The sequence below is a fragment of the Eumetopias jubatus genome, unplaced genomic scaffold (genome assembly GCF_037043125.1).
Source record: "Eumetopias jubatus isolate StellerSeaLion01/CBP00866 unplaced genomic scaffold, mEumJub1_p1.0 scaffold_2, whole genome shotgun sequence".
In the NCBI taxonomy this organism is placed as follows: Eukaryota; Metazoa; Chordata; class Mammalia; order Carnivora; family Otariidae; genus Eumetopias; species Eumetopias jubatus.
This window is the reverse complement of record NW_028274808.1, coordinates 199203964-199221474: the sequence shown is the minus strand read 5'-3', so window position 1 is coordinate 199221474 and position 17511 is coordinate 199203964. Positions and strand designations below refer to the sequence as shown.

At 57.7% G+C, this 17511-nt stretch overlaps 1 protein-coding gene across 1 annotated transcript in view; it reads left to right on the top strand.

Moving 5' to 3' along the window:
- ABLIM2 (actin binding LIM protein family member 2) overlaps positions 1 to 17511 on the top strand; it is a 146453-nt gene that overhangs the window by 51894 nt on the left and 77048 nt on the right. The window contains exons 4-5 of the mRNA XM_088021245.1: positions 8712 to 8827; positions 15465 to 15591. Coding sequence (XP_087877371.1) covers positions 8712 to 8827; positions 15465 to 15591 — 243 coding nt within the window. The remainder of the gene's footprint in view (positions 1 to 8711; positions 8828 to 15464; positions 15592 to 17511) is intronic.

Sequence of the window (17511 nt, the reverse complement as noted above, 5' to 3'; positions counted from 1 at the left end):
GGGACCCCCGAGGACCCAGGACTGACCCGGCTGGCAGGGCCGGGGCTGCAGGGTGTCCTCCTCGCCTCTTGAGGGGAGCGGCTGGGCCAGCTGGAGGGGGGGCGGTGCATAGGTGGCTCCCTCCGAAACCATGCATGGCTCCCACATGCCCCTGGGTGGAGGGGGAGTGTGTGGGGTGGACGCATGGGTGTCCCGGACTCAGACTGGCAGGCTGTCCTGAGAAAGTCGCCCCATTCCCCACCTGGCAAAGTGTGCAAAAAGGATTCGTGTTGGAGTGTTCACGGTCTCTCTCCCTCCTGTGGGAGATCTGGCCTTGTCTGCACTGTGGGAGACAGACATCGGGACATGGAAGTGGGCAGGAGTCAGGGAGGGGGTTGGGGGGTTTCACTGTGGCCTGGGGGCAACCACAGGACACATCTGTCCTCCGCCACACGGGATCTGCCTGCCCAGAACAGAGCACCTTCCCCGTGTGTTGTATCCCATGTTGGGAACAGCCCGGTTGGGGTCGTGGGGCGGTTCACGGCGCCAGCACTCCACCCCCGCTGATCTCACGGGCGCGGGCCCCTTTGCATAGCCTCATTCTCGTCCTGGGTTGGTGCTACGCTTCTGGAAGCTTCCCCAAGAAAGTCCACCCAGCACCAGGCTGAGGGCCAGAGCTGGAGGTCTGTTCCTGGAGCCCGGCCCCACCAGGGGTTCGGCGAGTCAACGGGACCTATGTCAAGGGGGAGCTGTGCGTGGGGGGACCTGGCAGACGGTCGGCACCCCGCTGACGCTGACGCTCCCCCACCCGCCCAGCATGCGGCTGTGACCTGGCCGAGGGCGGCTTCTTCGTGCGGCAGGGCGAGTACATCTGCACGCGGGACTACCAGCGGCTGTACGGGACCCGCTGCTTCAGCTGCGACCAGTTCATCGAGGGCGAGGTGGTGTCGGCGCTGGGCAAGACCTACCACCCCGACTGCTTCGTGTGCGCCGCGTGCCGGTGAGTCAGGCCTGCTGGACTCCCTGCTCCTCCCTCCTCCCTCCTCCCTCCCTCCTCCTCCTCCTCCTCCCTCCCTCCTCCTCCCTCCTTCCTCCTCCTCCTCCCTCCTCCCTCCTCCTCCCTCCTCCCTCCTCCCTCCTCCTCCTCCCTCCTCCTTCCTCCTCCTCCTCCTCCCTCCTCCCTCCTCCTCCCTCCTCCCTCCTCCTCCCCTCCTCCCTCCTCCCTCCCTCCTCCCTCCTCCTCCCTCCTCCCTCCTCCTCCTCCTCCTCCCTCCCCCTCCTCCCTCCCTCCCCCTCCCCCTCCTCCCTCCCTCCCTCCCTCCCTCCTCCTCCCTCCTCCCTCCTCCCCTCCCTCCTCCTCCCTCCTCCCTCCTCCTCCCTCCTCCTCCCTCCTCCCTCCTCCTCCTCCTCCCTCCTCCCCCTCCCCTCCCTCCCTCCTCCCTCCTCCCCTCCTCCTCCCTCCTCCCTCCTCCCTCCTCCTCCCTCCCCCCTCCTCCTCCCTCCTCCCCTCCTCCCTCCCTCCTCCCTCCACTCCTCCTCCCCTCCCTCCTCCTCCTCCTCCCTCCTTCCCTCCTCCTCCCTCCTTCTCCCTCCTCCCTCCTCCTCCCTCCTCCCTCTCCTCCCTCCTCCCTCCCTCCTCCTCCTCCCTCCTCCTCCCTCCTCCTCCTCCCTCCTCCCTCCTCCCTCCTCCCTCCTCCCTCCTCTCCCTCCTCCCTCCTCCCTCCCTCCCTCCCTCCTCCTCCTCCCTCCCTCCTCCCTCCCTCCTCCCTCCTCCTCCTCCCTCCTCCCTCCTCCTTCCTCCTCCCTCCCTCCTCCTCCTCCTCCTCCTCCCTCCTCCTCCCTCCTCCCTCCTCCCTCCTCCCTCCTCCTCCCTCCTCCCTCCTCCTCCCTCCTCCTCCCCCTCCCTCCTCCCTCCCTCCTCCCTCCTCCCTCCTCCTCCCTCCTCCCTCCCTCCTCCCCTCTCCCCTCCCTCCTCCCTCCTCCCTCCCTCCTCCCTCCTCCCTCCCTCCTCCTCCCTCCTCCCTCCATCGTCCTCCTCCCTCCTCCCTCCTCCTCCTCCTCCCTCCTCCTCCCTCCTCCCTCCTCCCTCCTCCTCCCTCCTCCTCCTCCTCCCTCCCTCCTCCTCCCTCCTCCTTCCTCCCTCCCTCGTCCTCCCTCCTCCCTCCGTCATCCCTCCTGTTGGGCCACAGCTGGGAGGGAAGGCAGGACACAAGCCCGGGGTGGCAGGTGGACACAGGACGGCTATGCCCCGAGGCACACCTTTGTCCAACCGCAGACCTCGCAGGCCTCCACCCCTTGCCCGAAGTGCAGGACCAGGCTCTCTTAACCTGGGGGGCCCAGAGTCTAGCAGGTTCTGAGGCTGCCAACTCGGGGCCTCCTTGGGCTTCTGGGAAGGAGCTCCCTCCCCGCCCTCCTTGGCCACTTTGGGGAGCTCCTCTCCTCCCAGCGTCCTCCACACGTTTCTTCTCTTGCGTTGGTGCCTGCTGTGTCCGCACTTCAGCCCCCCCTTGCCCACCCACCACCGCCCCTCAGCTGTCCCGAGTCCTTGATCTGTGGGTGGCCCTCACCCATCCCCCTGGGTTCCAGATTTGGGGAAGGGTCCCTCCCTTTCTAGCATCTACCCAGCCACTAGCCCTGCTCTGGTCTCAAAGTCTGCCTGCTTGGGGTCCTGCCACAGCCTCCATAGTGAGGTCCCTGCCTCCCTCTGTCTGTCCCTCCTCCCCGCTGCCCCCTGGCATCCATGAGAAAGTACAAGCCGCTCAGCCTGGCTGAGACAGGCTTCACAGTCCGCTCTCATTCCTTCCCTCCTTCACTCACTCGTTCATTCATTCAACCGGGCTCTTTAAGCACCTCTGCGGCCTGGCACAGGGCAGGCACCAGTGGCTTGGAGACGCATTGCCTCAGACTCTACAGGGCTCTGCACCTAGAGACACCGAAGTATGAGGGTGCCCTGCCCAGGGCCTTCCCTACCCTGGGGAATAGCTCTCTCCCTCCTCAGGACACTCACTGTGCCCAGTGCAGCTGCTCTGCTGCCCGCCCCTCTCCTGCCCTGGCAGCACTTGATGTGAGCTCCGTGCGGGCAGGGGCTGGGTGTGACTCCTCCGCCTCCAGGGGGCCAGGTGCCTGGCCCAGAGCAGGGACGAGGCGGAGGATGGCTGGAGTTAGACGAGAGCCTAGCCCTCGCAGCATGGCCACATCCAGCTCCCCGGTATGCCCCGCACCTCTGGGGACTTAGGAGGGAGCCCGGGAGCAGCTTTGCCACGTGAGCAGCCTCCTCCTGCACCCCACCCCTGCCCTAGACACACTGCTCCCAGGGAGACATTCTATCTAAGAAACAAAGAACAAAAAGAACCCAGAGTTTATCTTCTGCTCTGCTTTCTCTGTCTCACCACACCCAGTTTCAAGGGGACTTTTTGAGTGTTGTTCCCAAAGCTGTTGTCTGTGGGCAGGGCATGTGTGCTGGACAGAAATAGATGCTTTCTCCAGAGGGAGGCACACAGGAGGGGACAATGACGGGGAGTATTTCTAATGACAGTCACTGTGCTGTTGCAGCAAGTGTGGGTCTCAGAGTTCCCGCAAGGATGATCCCATGATTGATTTCTGTGCAAACAGCTTAGAGACAAGGGGACATAATCAGAATAAGTTTGAAAGATCACCTCTGGATAATCTTCTGTTTTTAAAATAACAGCAGACAGCTCTGTCACACTGGAGTAACTGGGCTGGACTTACCACCCTCTGTACACAACTGCAAAACTCTACATGAAGCAGTTGTTTGGGGGCATTGGGGCGCAGTCTGTGTGGGACTGAGACCAGGACCACAAAGGCAACGGACCTGCAACCACCCAGCTTTGTGCCTGGAGGCATTTCCTGGAGAGGAGATGAGTCAGGAGGCGGTGATATGAGCAACAGGGGCTGCGCCCCCAGGGGGGGCAGGGGGGAGCCACACAGAGCAAGTGCAGAGAGCAATGTGGGGGCACCTTTGAGCCTTTCACTGAACACAAAGCCACATAGGCATAAAGGACGTTTCACAAGGTGGACAAAGGATGGCTAGATTGTTGTAAACTGAACGGTCCCTGGGGCTGGGAGACATTCGAGTTGTGACCAGGTTGTTGAACGCCCAGGTACAAAGTAGGGATGCCAAAAAAGTCGTGCCTTAATGGTGGGACTAAAATAGGCCTAGAGCAAAGGCTACAAGCACCTGCTGAAATGAAGTACAAGAATAAACCCCCAAAAGTTTGCACTGATCTGCAAATGAGCTAACTGCCTGCCAGAACAAGTCCAGCACTCTTCATAGGAAGACGGAAAATCCAGCCCTCAGCAACATAGCATCAGCAGTGCCCAACATCCAGTCGGATATTACTAGTCATAGAAGCTGGGAAATGAGACCCAAAGCCAGAAGAAAATCCGGTCAATAGCAATAGACCCAGAAATGAGAGTGATGTGAAACCAGCAAATGGTGGCTTTGAAACAGTATTGAAAATATGCTTAGGTATTTAAAGGAAAATGTGAATGTAAGAGAAGTCTTACAGAAGGGATAAAAAGAAGCCAAATGGAAATTCTGGAAATGAAAATGACAGTTTCTGAGATGACAGATCCCTTCAAAGGAATTAGCAGTAGTTTAGGTATTGCAGAGGAAAGGCTTGGTGAACCTGAAAACATAACAACAGAAACTATACAGACTAAAGCACAGAGACAGAAAAGACTGAAAAACATGAAAACAGATTCAGGGATCTGTGGATAACGGATCTTTCTGCCTGTCTGGGCTGGGAGGGGGAAACCCTGGAGGTAAGGGAAAACCAAATAATTGAAGAAATAATGGCTGAAAATTTTCCAGTCTTGATGAAAACTATAAACCCATGGATCCAGAAATCTTGATAAACCCCAAGCAGAAAAAACACGACAGAAACATACTAAGTCCTTCATAATCAAATTTCTGAAAAATAGTAATAAGAACTCTAACAAGGAGCAAGAGAAAAGACCCACATCATATATAGTGGAATGAAAGAATGACTGCAGACTTCTTACCTAAACTATGCATCCTAGAAGACAATGGAATGGCATCTTCAAAAAGTTATAAGAGAAAATCAAACAATTTCATACCAAGCCAAAAAAAAAAAAAGGAAGAAAAAGACTTTGAAAAAATGAAGGCAAGACCACTAAAGAGTATGGGGTTTCTTTTTCGGGGTGATGAAAAAGTCCTTGAATTGATCATGGGGATACATACACCAGTCTGAATACCCTAGAAACCGTTGAATCATACACATTGAATGGTATGAACGTTATGCACAGGCATACCTCGTTTTGTTGCACTTCACTTTATTGAGCTTTGCAGATACTGCATTTTTTACCAATTGAAGGTCCGTGGCCACCCTGCGTCGAGCAAGTGTGTCGGTGCCATTTTCCGACAGTATTTGCTCACTTCATGTCTCTGCGTCACCTTCTGGTAATTCTCACAATATGCCAAACTTTTGTATGATTATATTTGTCATGCTGGTCTGTGATCAGTGATTACGACTTGCTGAAAGTTCAGATGATGGTTAGCATGTTTTTTAGCAATAAAGTACTTTTTATTAAGGTATGCACTTCGTTTTTTAGACTGAATGCTATTGCACATTTAATAGACTACGGCATAAACATCACTTTTCTATGCACCGGGAAACCAGAAGATCCATTTGACTTGCTTTATTGCAATATCTGCTTTATTGCAGTGGTCTGGAACTGAAACCGAAGTGTCTCCAAGATGTCTGTGATTAAAATAACATGAATAAATGTGTCCCCCCTGCAAAAGGTGAAACAAAGGCTGCTATAGACACACAGGAGCCTGGAGAACTCGTGGCCAGCACCCCTACATGGCAATAAAGCTAGAAGAAGAAAAGTGATGTCGAAAGGCATTGGTAAAGTACGGAAGCAAGCCATCAACTGGTAAATCAGATATATCTGATGAGGGACTGGCATCCAAAATATATAAAGAACTTCTTACAAGTCATCAGTAAGAAGATAAACAAAAACCCTATAAAAAATGGGCAGAAGAGCTTAACAGACACTCCACAGAAGAATAGACATGAATGACCATAAGCACACGCAACAGTGCAGATTAAAATGGTGGAATACCAGCATCTATCCAGAAGGGCTAAAGCTAAAAAGGTGGGTAATGACAAGTGTTGGTGAGGACATGAAGCTGAGGGAACACTCGTGTATTGCTGGGGCGAAGGCAAAGTGGTACAACCTGTCTGGAAGTCAGTTTGGCAGTTTGTTTGTTATAAACATAGAGTTAACCTGTGATCCAGTGATTCCACTCCTAGGTATGTACCCAAGAGAAGTGGAAACACATGTCCATGGAAAGATTTGTCACCAAACGTTCTTAGCAGTTTTATTTGTAACAGCCCCAAACTGGAAAGAGCCCAAATATCTTTCAGCAGTGAATGGAATCATGTTGTCCCTCATCTGTCCAGTGGAGCACTACTCCATAGTAACAAGGAGCAAGCTACAGATGTACACAGCCATGTGAGCGAATGTCAGGGGCAGGACGCTGGACCAGGCATCAAAGACTACACACTGTGTGGTTCCATGTATGATTCCATATGTATGCAGTTGCAGTTCTAGAAAGGACATTTCCAATCCACAGTGACAGAATGCCCACCATGGTTGCCTGGGGCCAGGGGTGGTGGGGGGGTGATTGTGGACGGTCACAGGGGACTTTTTGCAGTGGACAGAATGTCCCACATCATGACTGTGGTGTTGATAACATGAATGGGTGCATTTGTCAATGTACATTTCAATAAAGTTGAACTAACAAAATAATGGCTATTATTTATTCACTGCTCCTGGTCCCAGGCAGTATGCTAGAGCTTTCCAAGCAGTTTGTCCGATGGATGGACAGATGGAAGGGAGACGGATGGATGGATGAATAGACGGCTGATGCATGGATGCATGGATGGAAGGGGGGAGGGATGGAGGGATGAGTAACAACCCCATGAGATTGACCGTACCGCAGGTATTACCAGGTGAGAAACAGGACTCAGACAGGGTAAGTAACTTGCTCTGGGATACATAGCCAGAGACCCTGTCAGAGCACATGCAGGGAAGGGGAGGAACCCCCACTCTATGCCAACACCCCACATTACCAGGCCAGCTGTAAGACTCTAGGGAAGACTGGCAGAGCACAGCATTGGCCACAGGTGATACAGCTCAAGGCATCAGCTGCAAGGCTCCGGGCCCTAAGAAGCCAGGTCTACACGGCTGTCTCACAAGCCTGGGGAGTGGGCCAGCTCAGCCTGTATTTGTCTGGATGAACACCAGCTGTACAAAGTGGGGGCTAGGGCAGGCTCCGCTGGGGGGAGGCATGCTCCCAGCTTGGGACTGGCCTGGGGCTGGTGTGACCGGGCAGGCTGTGTGGGGAGGCCTGGCAGGAGGGGGCGCTGAGTTAGGCGCCCTTGGAGGCCTTCAGTCATTCACTCGTTCACTCACTCATTCACTCATTAGCAAGTACCTACTGAGTGCCCGGATGCACCATGGATTGTCAGCCCTGAGGAGGCAGAGGGGAGACATGAAGTTTTAACCCGAGGAAAGGGCATGTCCTGGTCCAGAGAATTCTGCAGACTACTGCCCCAGAGTTCAGGTTCTCTGGCTGGGCTGAGCAGGGGAAGGAAAGTGGCCCCAGGGCAGCTGGGAGCTCAGTGGCAGCAGGTGGCTGGGATGGACACCAGCAGGACACCGAAGTCCGTCTTCCAGCCCCTGACTGCAGGTGGCCTGTCCCCCGCTTGCTGAGGGGCAGCCACCTCACCCATCTCCCAGGCACCAGGCGGGGACGTCCTTGGTGCCGGGAGGCGAGGCGACTTTCCTCTGCCTCCACCCAGCCTGCACCGGGGCTGGGACTCGCTCTGGATGCAGAATTTCAGCGAGTCCCCCAAAAATAAGCAATCAAGGTAAATGATATTTTAATGTGGTATTTAAAAAATTAAAAATTAGTGCAAAAACATCCATGATAAGCAAAATGTCAAACTTAAATAGAGATGGATATAATGTGCAATACCTTGTTGTCTACAAGGCCTGCTTGTACAAGGCACTGACTTCTTAGAGGCCCAAGTAGGTAAATAAATCATGGGGCTTTGGAGCCTGAACGGGTCTTGGTTTGACTCTGGTTCTGACATGCATCAGCTGTGTGTCCTTGGAAAAGTTAACTATCGTCTCTGAACTTCAGTTTTTTCACCTATAGAGAAAAAATGAAGGGAATTCCAGCTTGGACAAATGTCCCAAAGTTATTACATGAGGTATGCATGTGGGGTATCTACCGTAATTCGTGGCACCTGGCACACAGTAGGTGCTCAGTAAATGCTAGCTGTTGCCATTGTTGTTGAACTGATGTGGACAAAGCATCCTGCGTGGTCAGAGGAGGCAGGGGGAAATGGAGGAGGGGGCGCTTGAGGCTGCCTTGTTCTTTGCCACGTGCCAAACGCGGGGCTGGCCCTCACCGCTCCTCACCAGGGCCCTGCCATCCTGCCTGTTTGTGCAGTAGTGGACCGAGGCTAAGGCGTGGGTGTCGAGCCGGGACTCACACGGCAGGAACGCAGGGGTGCCTGGGTGGGTAGGCCTTGCGTCCTTAGCCTGTGGTGCCTGTCCCCAAGGCCCCGGGGGAGGTGGTGGTATATTAGGGGGGTGTCTGGCCCCTCCTGCCCCCACCCAGGAGAAGATCCGGAGGTGATCCTGCCTGGTCACGTGCTCTCTTGTTGCAGGCTGCCCTTCCCGCCGGGGGACCGAGTGACCTTCAACGGGAAGGAATGCGTGTGTCAGAAGTGCTCCCTGCCCAAGACAGCAGGCAGCAGCGTGCACCTGTCCCAGGGCCTCTGGAGTAAGTGGGCACCGAGCGGCGCGGGGGTGGGGGGTCGGGGAATGGGGGGCTGGCCTCCTCAGGGCCTGGGGAGGGGCCTGACCCCACGGACCCGAAGCAGAAGCGGTGGGAGTGAAGGGTGACATGGACGACAGACACAGGAAGGCAATCAAGGACAGAAGTCTCTAGGGGGCTGTGCCCTCCAGCCTGGTCTAGCTGGCCTCCTCCAGGAAGCCTCCTGGCTTCCTCTGGTCCTCCCCCCGACACACCCACACACAGACACATTCAGCTCCACAGATAATTCTAGACCTCCCAGAAGCCCTTTGGGGGAGCCATTAGGAGAGCACTGAACTCTGGGCTCCTGAGGTCGAGAGCTCCTGGGTTAACTGCTCCAGGTCCTGGGAGCAAGGCCAGGGTTTGTATGCAGGGGTACTCAGTAGATGCTTGTTGGATGCAGAAGCAGACTGTCATGGAACAAACGTGGGCTGGAATGTCGCTGAGGGTGCAGGGCAGCGAGAAAGCAAGGCGGGGCAGGCAGGAGCCTGCCTTCCACAGCTTCTGCGGCTCTTCCGGGCCAGACGTGGGACGTGGGGACCGGGGAGGGGGCCCGCAGCTCCAGGGCCTGCTGCTGCCAGGCTCCCCGGGCAGAAATGGAGTTTCAGAGCCCACCCTGAGCGCCGTGGTCATGGTGCACCCCAGTGCTGGGGTCGCATGCCCCTCGACAGAGGAGGGCTTTCTGCTGACCTCCAAAGCCAGCGCCTCGTTCTTAGTTCATTCCCTGTCCCCGTGAAGCACCTTCTTCCTACCTCAGGTGTTGTGTTGAAAGTCTCTCCAGAGGAGATTGCACCTGCAGCCTTCTAGAAGCTCAGGGCTGGCCTCGGGGTCTGGGAGTTGTTTTGCTCTGTGAAAGGAGGCAAAGTCTTCATCCCCTGGGGAGGCAAGCTAACAGCAGTGCTAGCTGGTCAGGCTGTGGCTTTGGGGCTTGCCAGGAGAGCCCTCCGTTCAAAATTTTCTCTCCCACTGAGGACGGGATTGCTTGAACTTCTGAGAATTTGCTTTGCAATCGATACTGTTATAATTAAATCTGAAATAGTAATCAAAAACTCTAACAAGCAAAATCTAAAAGGGGGGTGAGATTAGTTTGAACAGTTTGTCCAGAGCTCCCCGGCAGCCTGAGTAAAAAGGGAAATATGCCTGAAACTGGACTCATTGAGAATATTGTGAGAGTTTTAAAAGGCTCTGCCCTTTCCAAATGTAAATTTATTTTAAAATACCCAATTTACCTTTCCAGAGGACAAATGCTCCCCTGACCCTCAGATGATCTAATAAAGTGACCTGCCCCCTCTTCTGGTCCACAGTGAGACTCTCCAGCTTAGCACCTTTTTTGTGCCTAGAAAGTGTTAAACATTCATTACCAGTTCTTGGTTCCTGTGTGGATGTCTTCAAAATCTTCCGAATTCCTGCTTCCTTTCGCGCCCAGGGCAGCCCTGCCAGGCAGGAAGCCTCTTCTCCTTCTATAGGTGCAGAAGTGCCCTGGTCTGGTGGCAAGGCAGCCGTGGGCCAGGCGCCCCGTGGCCAGCTAGAGAATGGTGCTCCTGAGGCTTGAGCCAAGGCCTTCAAACCCCAAAGCCGGGGAGCTCACCCTGCTGTAACCAGATGCTTTTGGAGGAGGTGACCTTAGTTCTGAAACTTGACACAGAGGTTCAGGTAGGTGGACATTGAAGGGAAGGCACTACAGAACAGGGAGAAAGTGGAAGGTGCCGTGGGCAACCGCCAGACCCTTGTGAGTGGACAAGGGGGGCTGCTGTGTGGGGACAGGGAACAGAACGAAATGGGAGAAATGGAAACCAGGGGGCAAAGCCATGCCAAGGAGTCCCAAGCGTGTCCTGGAGGCAACGAGGAGCCATAGATGGCTGTTGAGTTAGGGATGCTGGGAGGAGCCTGAGCAGTGTGGTTTGCCTGCAGGTTGCGGGGCTGGGGAGGAGCCGTGGCCCCCCTGCAGCGGGGTGCAAGGAGGAAAGCTGTCCTCCCCTGGGGCAGCTGTGGAGGTAGGAGTCGAGCTGGAGTCCTGGTCCCTGAGCGTCCTTCAGAGTCCCTCTTCCGCTCTCTGGCCCAGAGCCTGTTGCTTAGGAACAGGATAAGCGCTTGGCATTGGACGCCCACGCCATTCCATCCCTGGAGGAGCACACCCTTCCTTCTGAGGCTTGCACAACAGTGTCTGCCCTGGGCCGCCTCCCCCACCGCCCAGAGGAGGGTCTCCTCCCCAGGAGGGCTTGTTGCTTCTCCTCCTCCCGGCTCCCCTTCGCTGGCCTCCCCCAGCCTCCAGCTCTGACCTGGTTGCTGGTCTCACTGTCACAGGGCAGCCCTCCCTGGGGGGCCTGGTGCCATGAGGTCAGGGGCAGCTCTGGGCCCGGCTGCCCCAGGTGAACCCTCCCAATCACCCCTGTGTGCCCTGGGCGAGCTGTGTCCCCTCTCTGGGACTGGGCGTGGGGTCAGAAGTGCGTGTGGGCAGGATGTGGGGCCTCGGGGGCATGGAGTGGGGAGCAGCTTTGTCCAAGCTGAGGGGCCCTGGGGCCTGTTCTTGGGCTTGGCCACCCGTTCCGCACCCACCCCGGCTCCGTGCTTCCCCGGCTGGGGCTCAGCCCTACCAGGGCATAGATGGATTCACACCCAGAACCCGGGGTCACCCTGGAGCTGAGGCCTGGAGGCCCCTGCAGAGTCAGCAGGAAGCGGGGCAGCACCGAGGGTCCACAGCCCCTCCCTCTGAGACCATCCGGTCTGTGGCCCTTGGAGCCTCTGTGTCTTCTTCCCTGAGAGAGGCTCCCCTAACCCCCTCGCTGGCCCACTCCTGGGAAACGGGGCAGTGAGACTGTGAGGTTATATGCCTTGTGGGGTAGAGTGACTGCTTTGTGGGGTGTACCTGCCTTATAGGGTGCAGACGCCTTGTGGGGTGCAGCTGTCTTGTGAGGTATAGTGACTGCCTTGTGGGGGGCACCTGCCCTATGGGTTGTGCGGCTGGGGTGCGCCTGCCCTGCAGGGTGCTGCAGCCCCCAGGAGCCAACACCCACTCCTGGCCACCTTCTAGCCGTGCACCTCATGCCCCCGTGTTGCATCAGGGGTGGGTGTCTCCGGTTTAGCTCAGAGCCCCAGTGCGTGGGGCGCGCTTGAACATGCTTTCTCTCTCCCAGCCGCTCCCGGCTCTTCCACTCCTTTTGGGGCTTTCAGAGAAATAACAGGCCCCGCTCATAACATGTCAGCATTTTCACGTTTTAGACCTCAGTGGGCTCCAGGCTTTCCAAAGTCAATCTCAGATTCGGCTCGGAGCCCTCCCCTGCTCCCCGACCTGGTTTGGCCTGGAGGGCAGGGGCGAGGGTGGGTCCCACCCCACCCTCTCCAGTTCACAGACCCACCCCACCCTCTCCAGTTCACAGCTGGGGCTCAGAGAGGCCGCCCCACACTTCCTGTGTCCCACACAAGTTAGTGGTAGAGCTGGAGATCCGAGCCACATCTGCGAGAGGAGGGAGCACTCTGGGGGAAACAGGAAGCTGTTTGGAACTTTCTAGAAGGGCCGTGCTGGGGCGGCAGCCCAGGCCCATCCCCGTTGCTGTGATGAGCCAGTCCAGGGTGTGTGGGTGAGTGGGCGGATTCCCGCGACCTCTGCCCCCGCAGTGGGGACACACTCCCCCCGAGGACATGCCCTCTGCTGATGACTGTTGGCGTCAGGACTCACGACAAGTCTCTGTGCTGTCCTTTGCAAAGCCCTGCAAAGCGACGCTGAGCTCCAGTTGTGTTTAGAAAGTGATGATTGCTGTTTCCACGACAACAGTCCTTCATGCATGTTGCTCTTGCCTCCGAGGTCAGGGCTTGCTGTTCGTGAGACTCTGCCCCAAGTTCGCCGGGATGAGTGAGGGGCTGGGGCCGGGTGTCAGGTCCACATCCCCCTGCAGCCTGAGCTGACACGCTAACCCCGAGCCTCTGGGCCCTCCCCTGGGGCCGGGCAGGAGGCAGAATATCCTGTCCAAGGCATTCTCAGATGGCTACCACGGGGCACTGGGCCACCGGGTCTTCCTGTCGTGACAGCGCTCGGCCTCATGTGCGTAGAGTTGGCTGTCAGGCACACCCGTGGACCTGTAGCTGTTAGCTCTCCTCGGCCCCGAGACAAGTGTATGAGCCTGGACCATTATTATACCCACTGTGCCGAGCACGGAGACGTGGCGTGACTTGCCCGCCGTCACACAGCGGGTGGGGGCAGCCTGGCTCCAAGGGCCGTGTTTCTAACCACGGCTCACCCTGCCTCTCCACCAGCCCCTGGCGCAATGCGGTGTAGCGTGCTCCTTCGCCTTGTCCGTGTACAAAGCACGCTAAGGCGCCGAGCCGGGTTTCTCGACTCTGGCACCGTTGACAGCTAGGGCCAGATGATTCTCCGCTGTGGGACCGTCCCGTCCCCTGGAGGATGTTGAGCAGCATCTCTCGCCTCGGCCCCCAGGTGCCTGGAGCACGGCCCTTCCAGTTGCGACCATCAAAAGTGTCTCCAGACATTGCCAAGTGTCCCCTGGGGAGCGCAGTGGTCCTTGGTTGTGAGGCAGTGACCTGGAGCTTACAGGGTGAGCCCGCGCTCAAAGCCAGCCCGCTCGAATCCAGAACGGGCGCATTGCATTGTCTCTGTGCTGCTGGGGGACCGATGGAGGTAGTGGGCTGGGGATGGGGTCTGGATGCCTCCTGAACTTGAGAGGGGAGGGCATTCTCTTGGTCCCCGTTAATTCATTCACGCATGCATGCCTTCAACAGGCATGCAAGCTGCCAGCCCACTCTGGGCCCCGAGGGTCCCCAGATGAACAAGCCGCCCTCTTCCCTTGCGGCCCTGGATCTCGGAGTGTGGTCCGATCTTTGGGTGGTTTCCAGAGTTGCATGTGGATTTGAACAGTGTGAGAATTTAGGAAAGCCAGAACTTGACCAACAGTCTTGTGGGCGTCAAGTATTTTCTGTTCTTAGAACAATATGACACTCTGTCTGCCGAGAAGGGCAGGAGCATGGGTCAGAGGAGCATCTGTGAAGCCCCTGCCGTGCACCCTGCCCGGAGCCCCGACCCCTTCTGTTCCGTCCTGGTGGGCGGCACCTCCTGGTGAGGGCGTGGCGAGTGTAATCTTTGCCTTTTGTCATTTAATGGGACCGCTCACCCCACCAGTGAGGAAACGGGGGCCCCCAGAGGACAGAGCTTGGCTCAGTGTGACCCCGAGAATGGTGGGGGCCAGGACTGGTGGCCAGGCCACATTCATCCATCTTGGGTAGCAGGATCCCCACTCTGCCTGCGAGCCCCTGGGCTGAGCCCGGGGCTGTAGTGTTGCTCGGGGGCTCCTGTGGGCCGTGGGATGCTGTTTGCCAGATGACTTCACCTTGTCTCTGCTCTTCAGGACCCTGTGGGGGTCCCCAAGGCCCTGCCTGTTCTGCCCCCGCCACACGCAGACACACACACACCCCCCGCATGCTCACACAGACACACAGGGACATGCTCACACACAGACATATTCACATAGACACACAAACATACACAGACACACTCCTACAAGGACACACATTCATGCAGAAACACACGGACACATTTGCACACACAGACACAAACACACGCACATCTGTGACTAGTTGCATGCACACACACACACACACACACACATCCATGCACGCGGTCACACACAGACACAGGTGCACACACTTACACTCAGCACACTCAAACATGCGCACCCCGGACAGGTTGTGCCGCTGGTCTCTGCACCCGGGGTTCCCCTTCCTTCAGCGCAGGGGACACTGGCTGTGGGGGCCCTGGTGTGGCCGCCCACACTGGAAGGCCTGGAGGCAACTGGGCCGTGCCAGGACCCGGAGGCCCAAGTGCCAACGCGAGGGCCTGGGACCCAGGGGCTGTGGAGCAGGGACAGGCTGGTGTGGGGATGACAGTCAGGGCTCCGGAGCAGGTGGGGGCCACGGATGAGGAGCATGCATCACCTGCGGGGCGGGGGGTTGGTGGTTGCCAAGGGAGGAAGCCCCGAGGCTACCTGCCTGGGGCCCGGCTCCGACGTGGGCTGACACTCGGAGCAGAACGCGGGTAAGGGACTGGGCGGTTTGTGTCTGGGATGCGGCACAGACAGCCACAGAAGGAGGTCCTGATGAGAGTGGGCCAGGAGGGCTTCCTGGGAAGGGCATCCGGGCAGGGGGAGCTGCTGGAGGAAGGAGTGGCGGGGGAGCACATCTCCTCGGGCGTGCACGTTGGTCAGGTCACTTAGGTTGACAGTCTACTTGTCGACAGAGGAGGACAGATGGGGCCCCCCGGACCTGCTGCCTCCCCTCCGGGCAGCCCCCGCCCAGCAGTGCGCTCTCGTTCGAGGACACCCCAGCTGTCCGGGGCTGGCGCCCATCCTCTGGCAGGTGCAGCCTCTGTCAGCATCCAGCCCAGGCTGCATGCAGTCAGCGCTCAGTGCCTGCAAGGGTGAACTTTGTGATTTGTTTTCTACGTGTTCACACCATTCGGCACACCCAGCCTGACTGTCTCCGCCGTTCCCTCCCTTGGGCCGGCTCTGGGCCCTTCTGTGTCAGGAGACCCAGTGGCCCGGGCCCCCACGCCTCCTGGCCCCCAGTGATGGTGTCCGTGTCTCGTTCTCTCCTTCAGGTTGTGGGGGCTGTGGCACAGAAATAAAAAATGGCCAGTCCCTGGTGGCTCTGGACAAACACTGGCATCTGGGCTGTTTCAAGTGTGAGACGTGTGGGAAGCAACTGGATGCGGAGTACATCAGCAAGTGAGTGGCAGACCCCCCCGGGCCTCCCCTGCGGTCACTGCCGCGTCCTGTCCCCCGTGTGGACTCAGGGCCCTGCGTGTTCGTCTCCCCCACCCCCAGCTGGCGGTCTCCTCCCACCGGCCTGACTCCCTTGGCGTGGTCCGCAGAGACCGCAGCTCCATTTCTGTGGATCGAAACAGAGACAGCGCACACTCTTTGCCTTTGTAAATGCTCCCCCTTGCCCGTCCCTGGGGGTCACCCTCCCATGGCGCCCGGGTCACCTGCAGAATGCACGGCGGCTGCCGGCTGACTCCAGCAGCAGGAGCGAGGGGAAGGGGGCTGAGTCGCCTCACCTGTCACAGAGCAGATGACTCAGCCCCAGCTCCATCTTCTGCAGCGCTTGGCCATCCCGCTGCTCCCCCAGCCGACCCCGTGTCCCCAGGCCGCAGACGGGCGGCCAGGATGCAGTGATGGCTGGTTTGGGTGGGGGTTGGAGAGCACATCTCCTCAGAAGGCGGTGCAGACGGAGCCTCTGGGAGATCTTAGCCCTGAGCAGGAGCAGCTGGTGTGCCGGGAAGGGGTACATTTCAGTCCCTGGGATCGGGGACTGCATCAGGGAAGCCCCTCTATGGCCCAGAGTTAGGGGGTGAGCTGAAATGTGCAGAGCAGGCTCCTTCCTGCAAGTTAGGGAGCTCCACGGGCAGCTAATGTGGGAGACACTGCTGGTTCTTGATGCCAGAGGGAGCAGAACCATCCCAGGAACTGGCCGTGCACACAGTCACACACACACGCATACACACCACGCACGTGTGCACGCTCATACACATGGACACACTCGTACATTCATGCACTCATACACACACACACACACACACACACGCATGAGTACATGTCACACCCGGGGCATCCAGATCAGGTTGCTGATGTGCCCTGTCCATCTCCTGGCTGCCCTTGTACCTACCCTGTGCATGAGGCCACTCGTGGGGGAAACGGGGGACAGGGGTGGGGGGTCTCTGTCTGGTGTCCTACAACCTCATCTCAAAACAAAACGTTTTCAGTTAAAGTCCCCAAGCCAAGACGAGCCTCTGTCCAGGCTGGATCAGGCAGGGAAAGGTACTGGCCACTCCTCGGTCATAGTAAAGGGAAGGGGAGAGTGACTCCCTTGAAGTCAGCCGCAGGAGACAGAGCACTTTAAAATAAAATAAAATAAAACGTGCCCAGCCCCCAGGGTGCTTGCTGCCGTGGTAGCTCACCCACACGGCTCACCTGTCAGCAGCCTCCAGAACAGTCGCAGGTGACAGGGAGGGTGCGTTGGTGTTGCCATAGAGACATAATCACTGAGCCTCCTGGGGTTGGGGCACAGACACCCATGGTGGGAATAATAGGGGCCCTGAGGTCAGTAGCGTTTGAAAGTAGACCTTGAGGGCTCAATTTATCTCTTCCTCTCAGGGAAGGAGGGGCTTCATCCTCTCTGGGGCTGTGGTCAGAGACATACCCTGCAGCCACAGCAACCCCAGGGACTCATAACCCCCCACTGCCCTTCCTGTCCTGCAGGCCACCTCCTCCAGGAAGCCTTCCCATCCTACGTCCTACAGAAGGTCCAGAGGGCGGCATTAGCCCTGGTCTCCCAAAATTCGAGAACTCTTACCTTCCTTTGGCAGCTGCATAAAAATCAAAACCCAACCGGGAGTAAAGGGGCAACTTCCGCAGTGCGGGGGAGGGGAGATGTGTGTGGGGAAGCGGGCGCCCCTGCCTACCAGTGGCCTCCACATCCAGGGGCCGGCCTGGTTAGCAATGACGATGGCCTCGGCCACCAGTTGGCAAATGCCTGCCGTGTGCTAGGCGCTGGCCACACCTTCTCGTCTCTAGACCTTACTATAATTTCTCCCATTTTATGGCTGGGGGAAGCCGAGGCTCAGAGAGGTTATGCGGCTTGCCCAG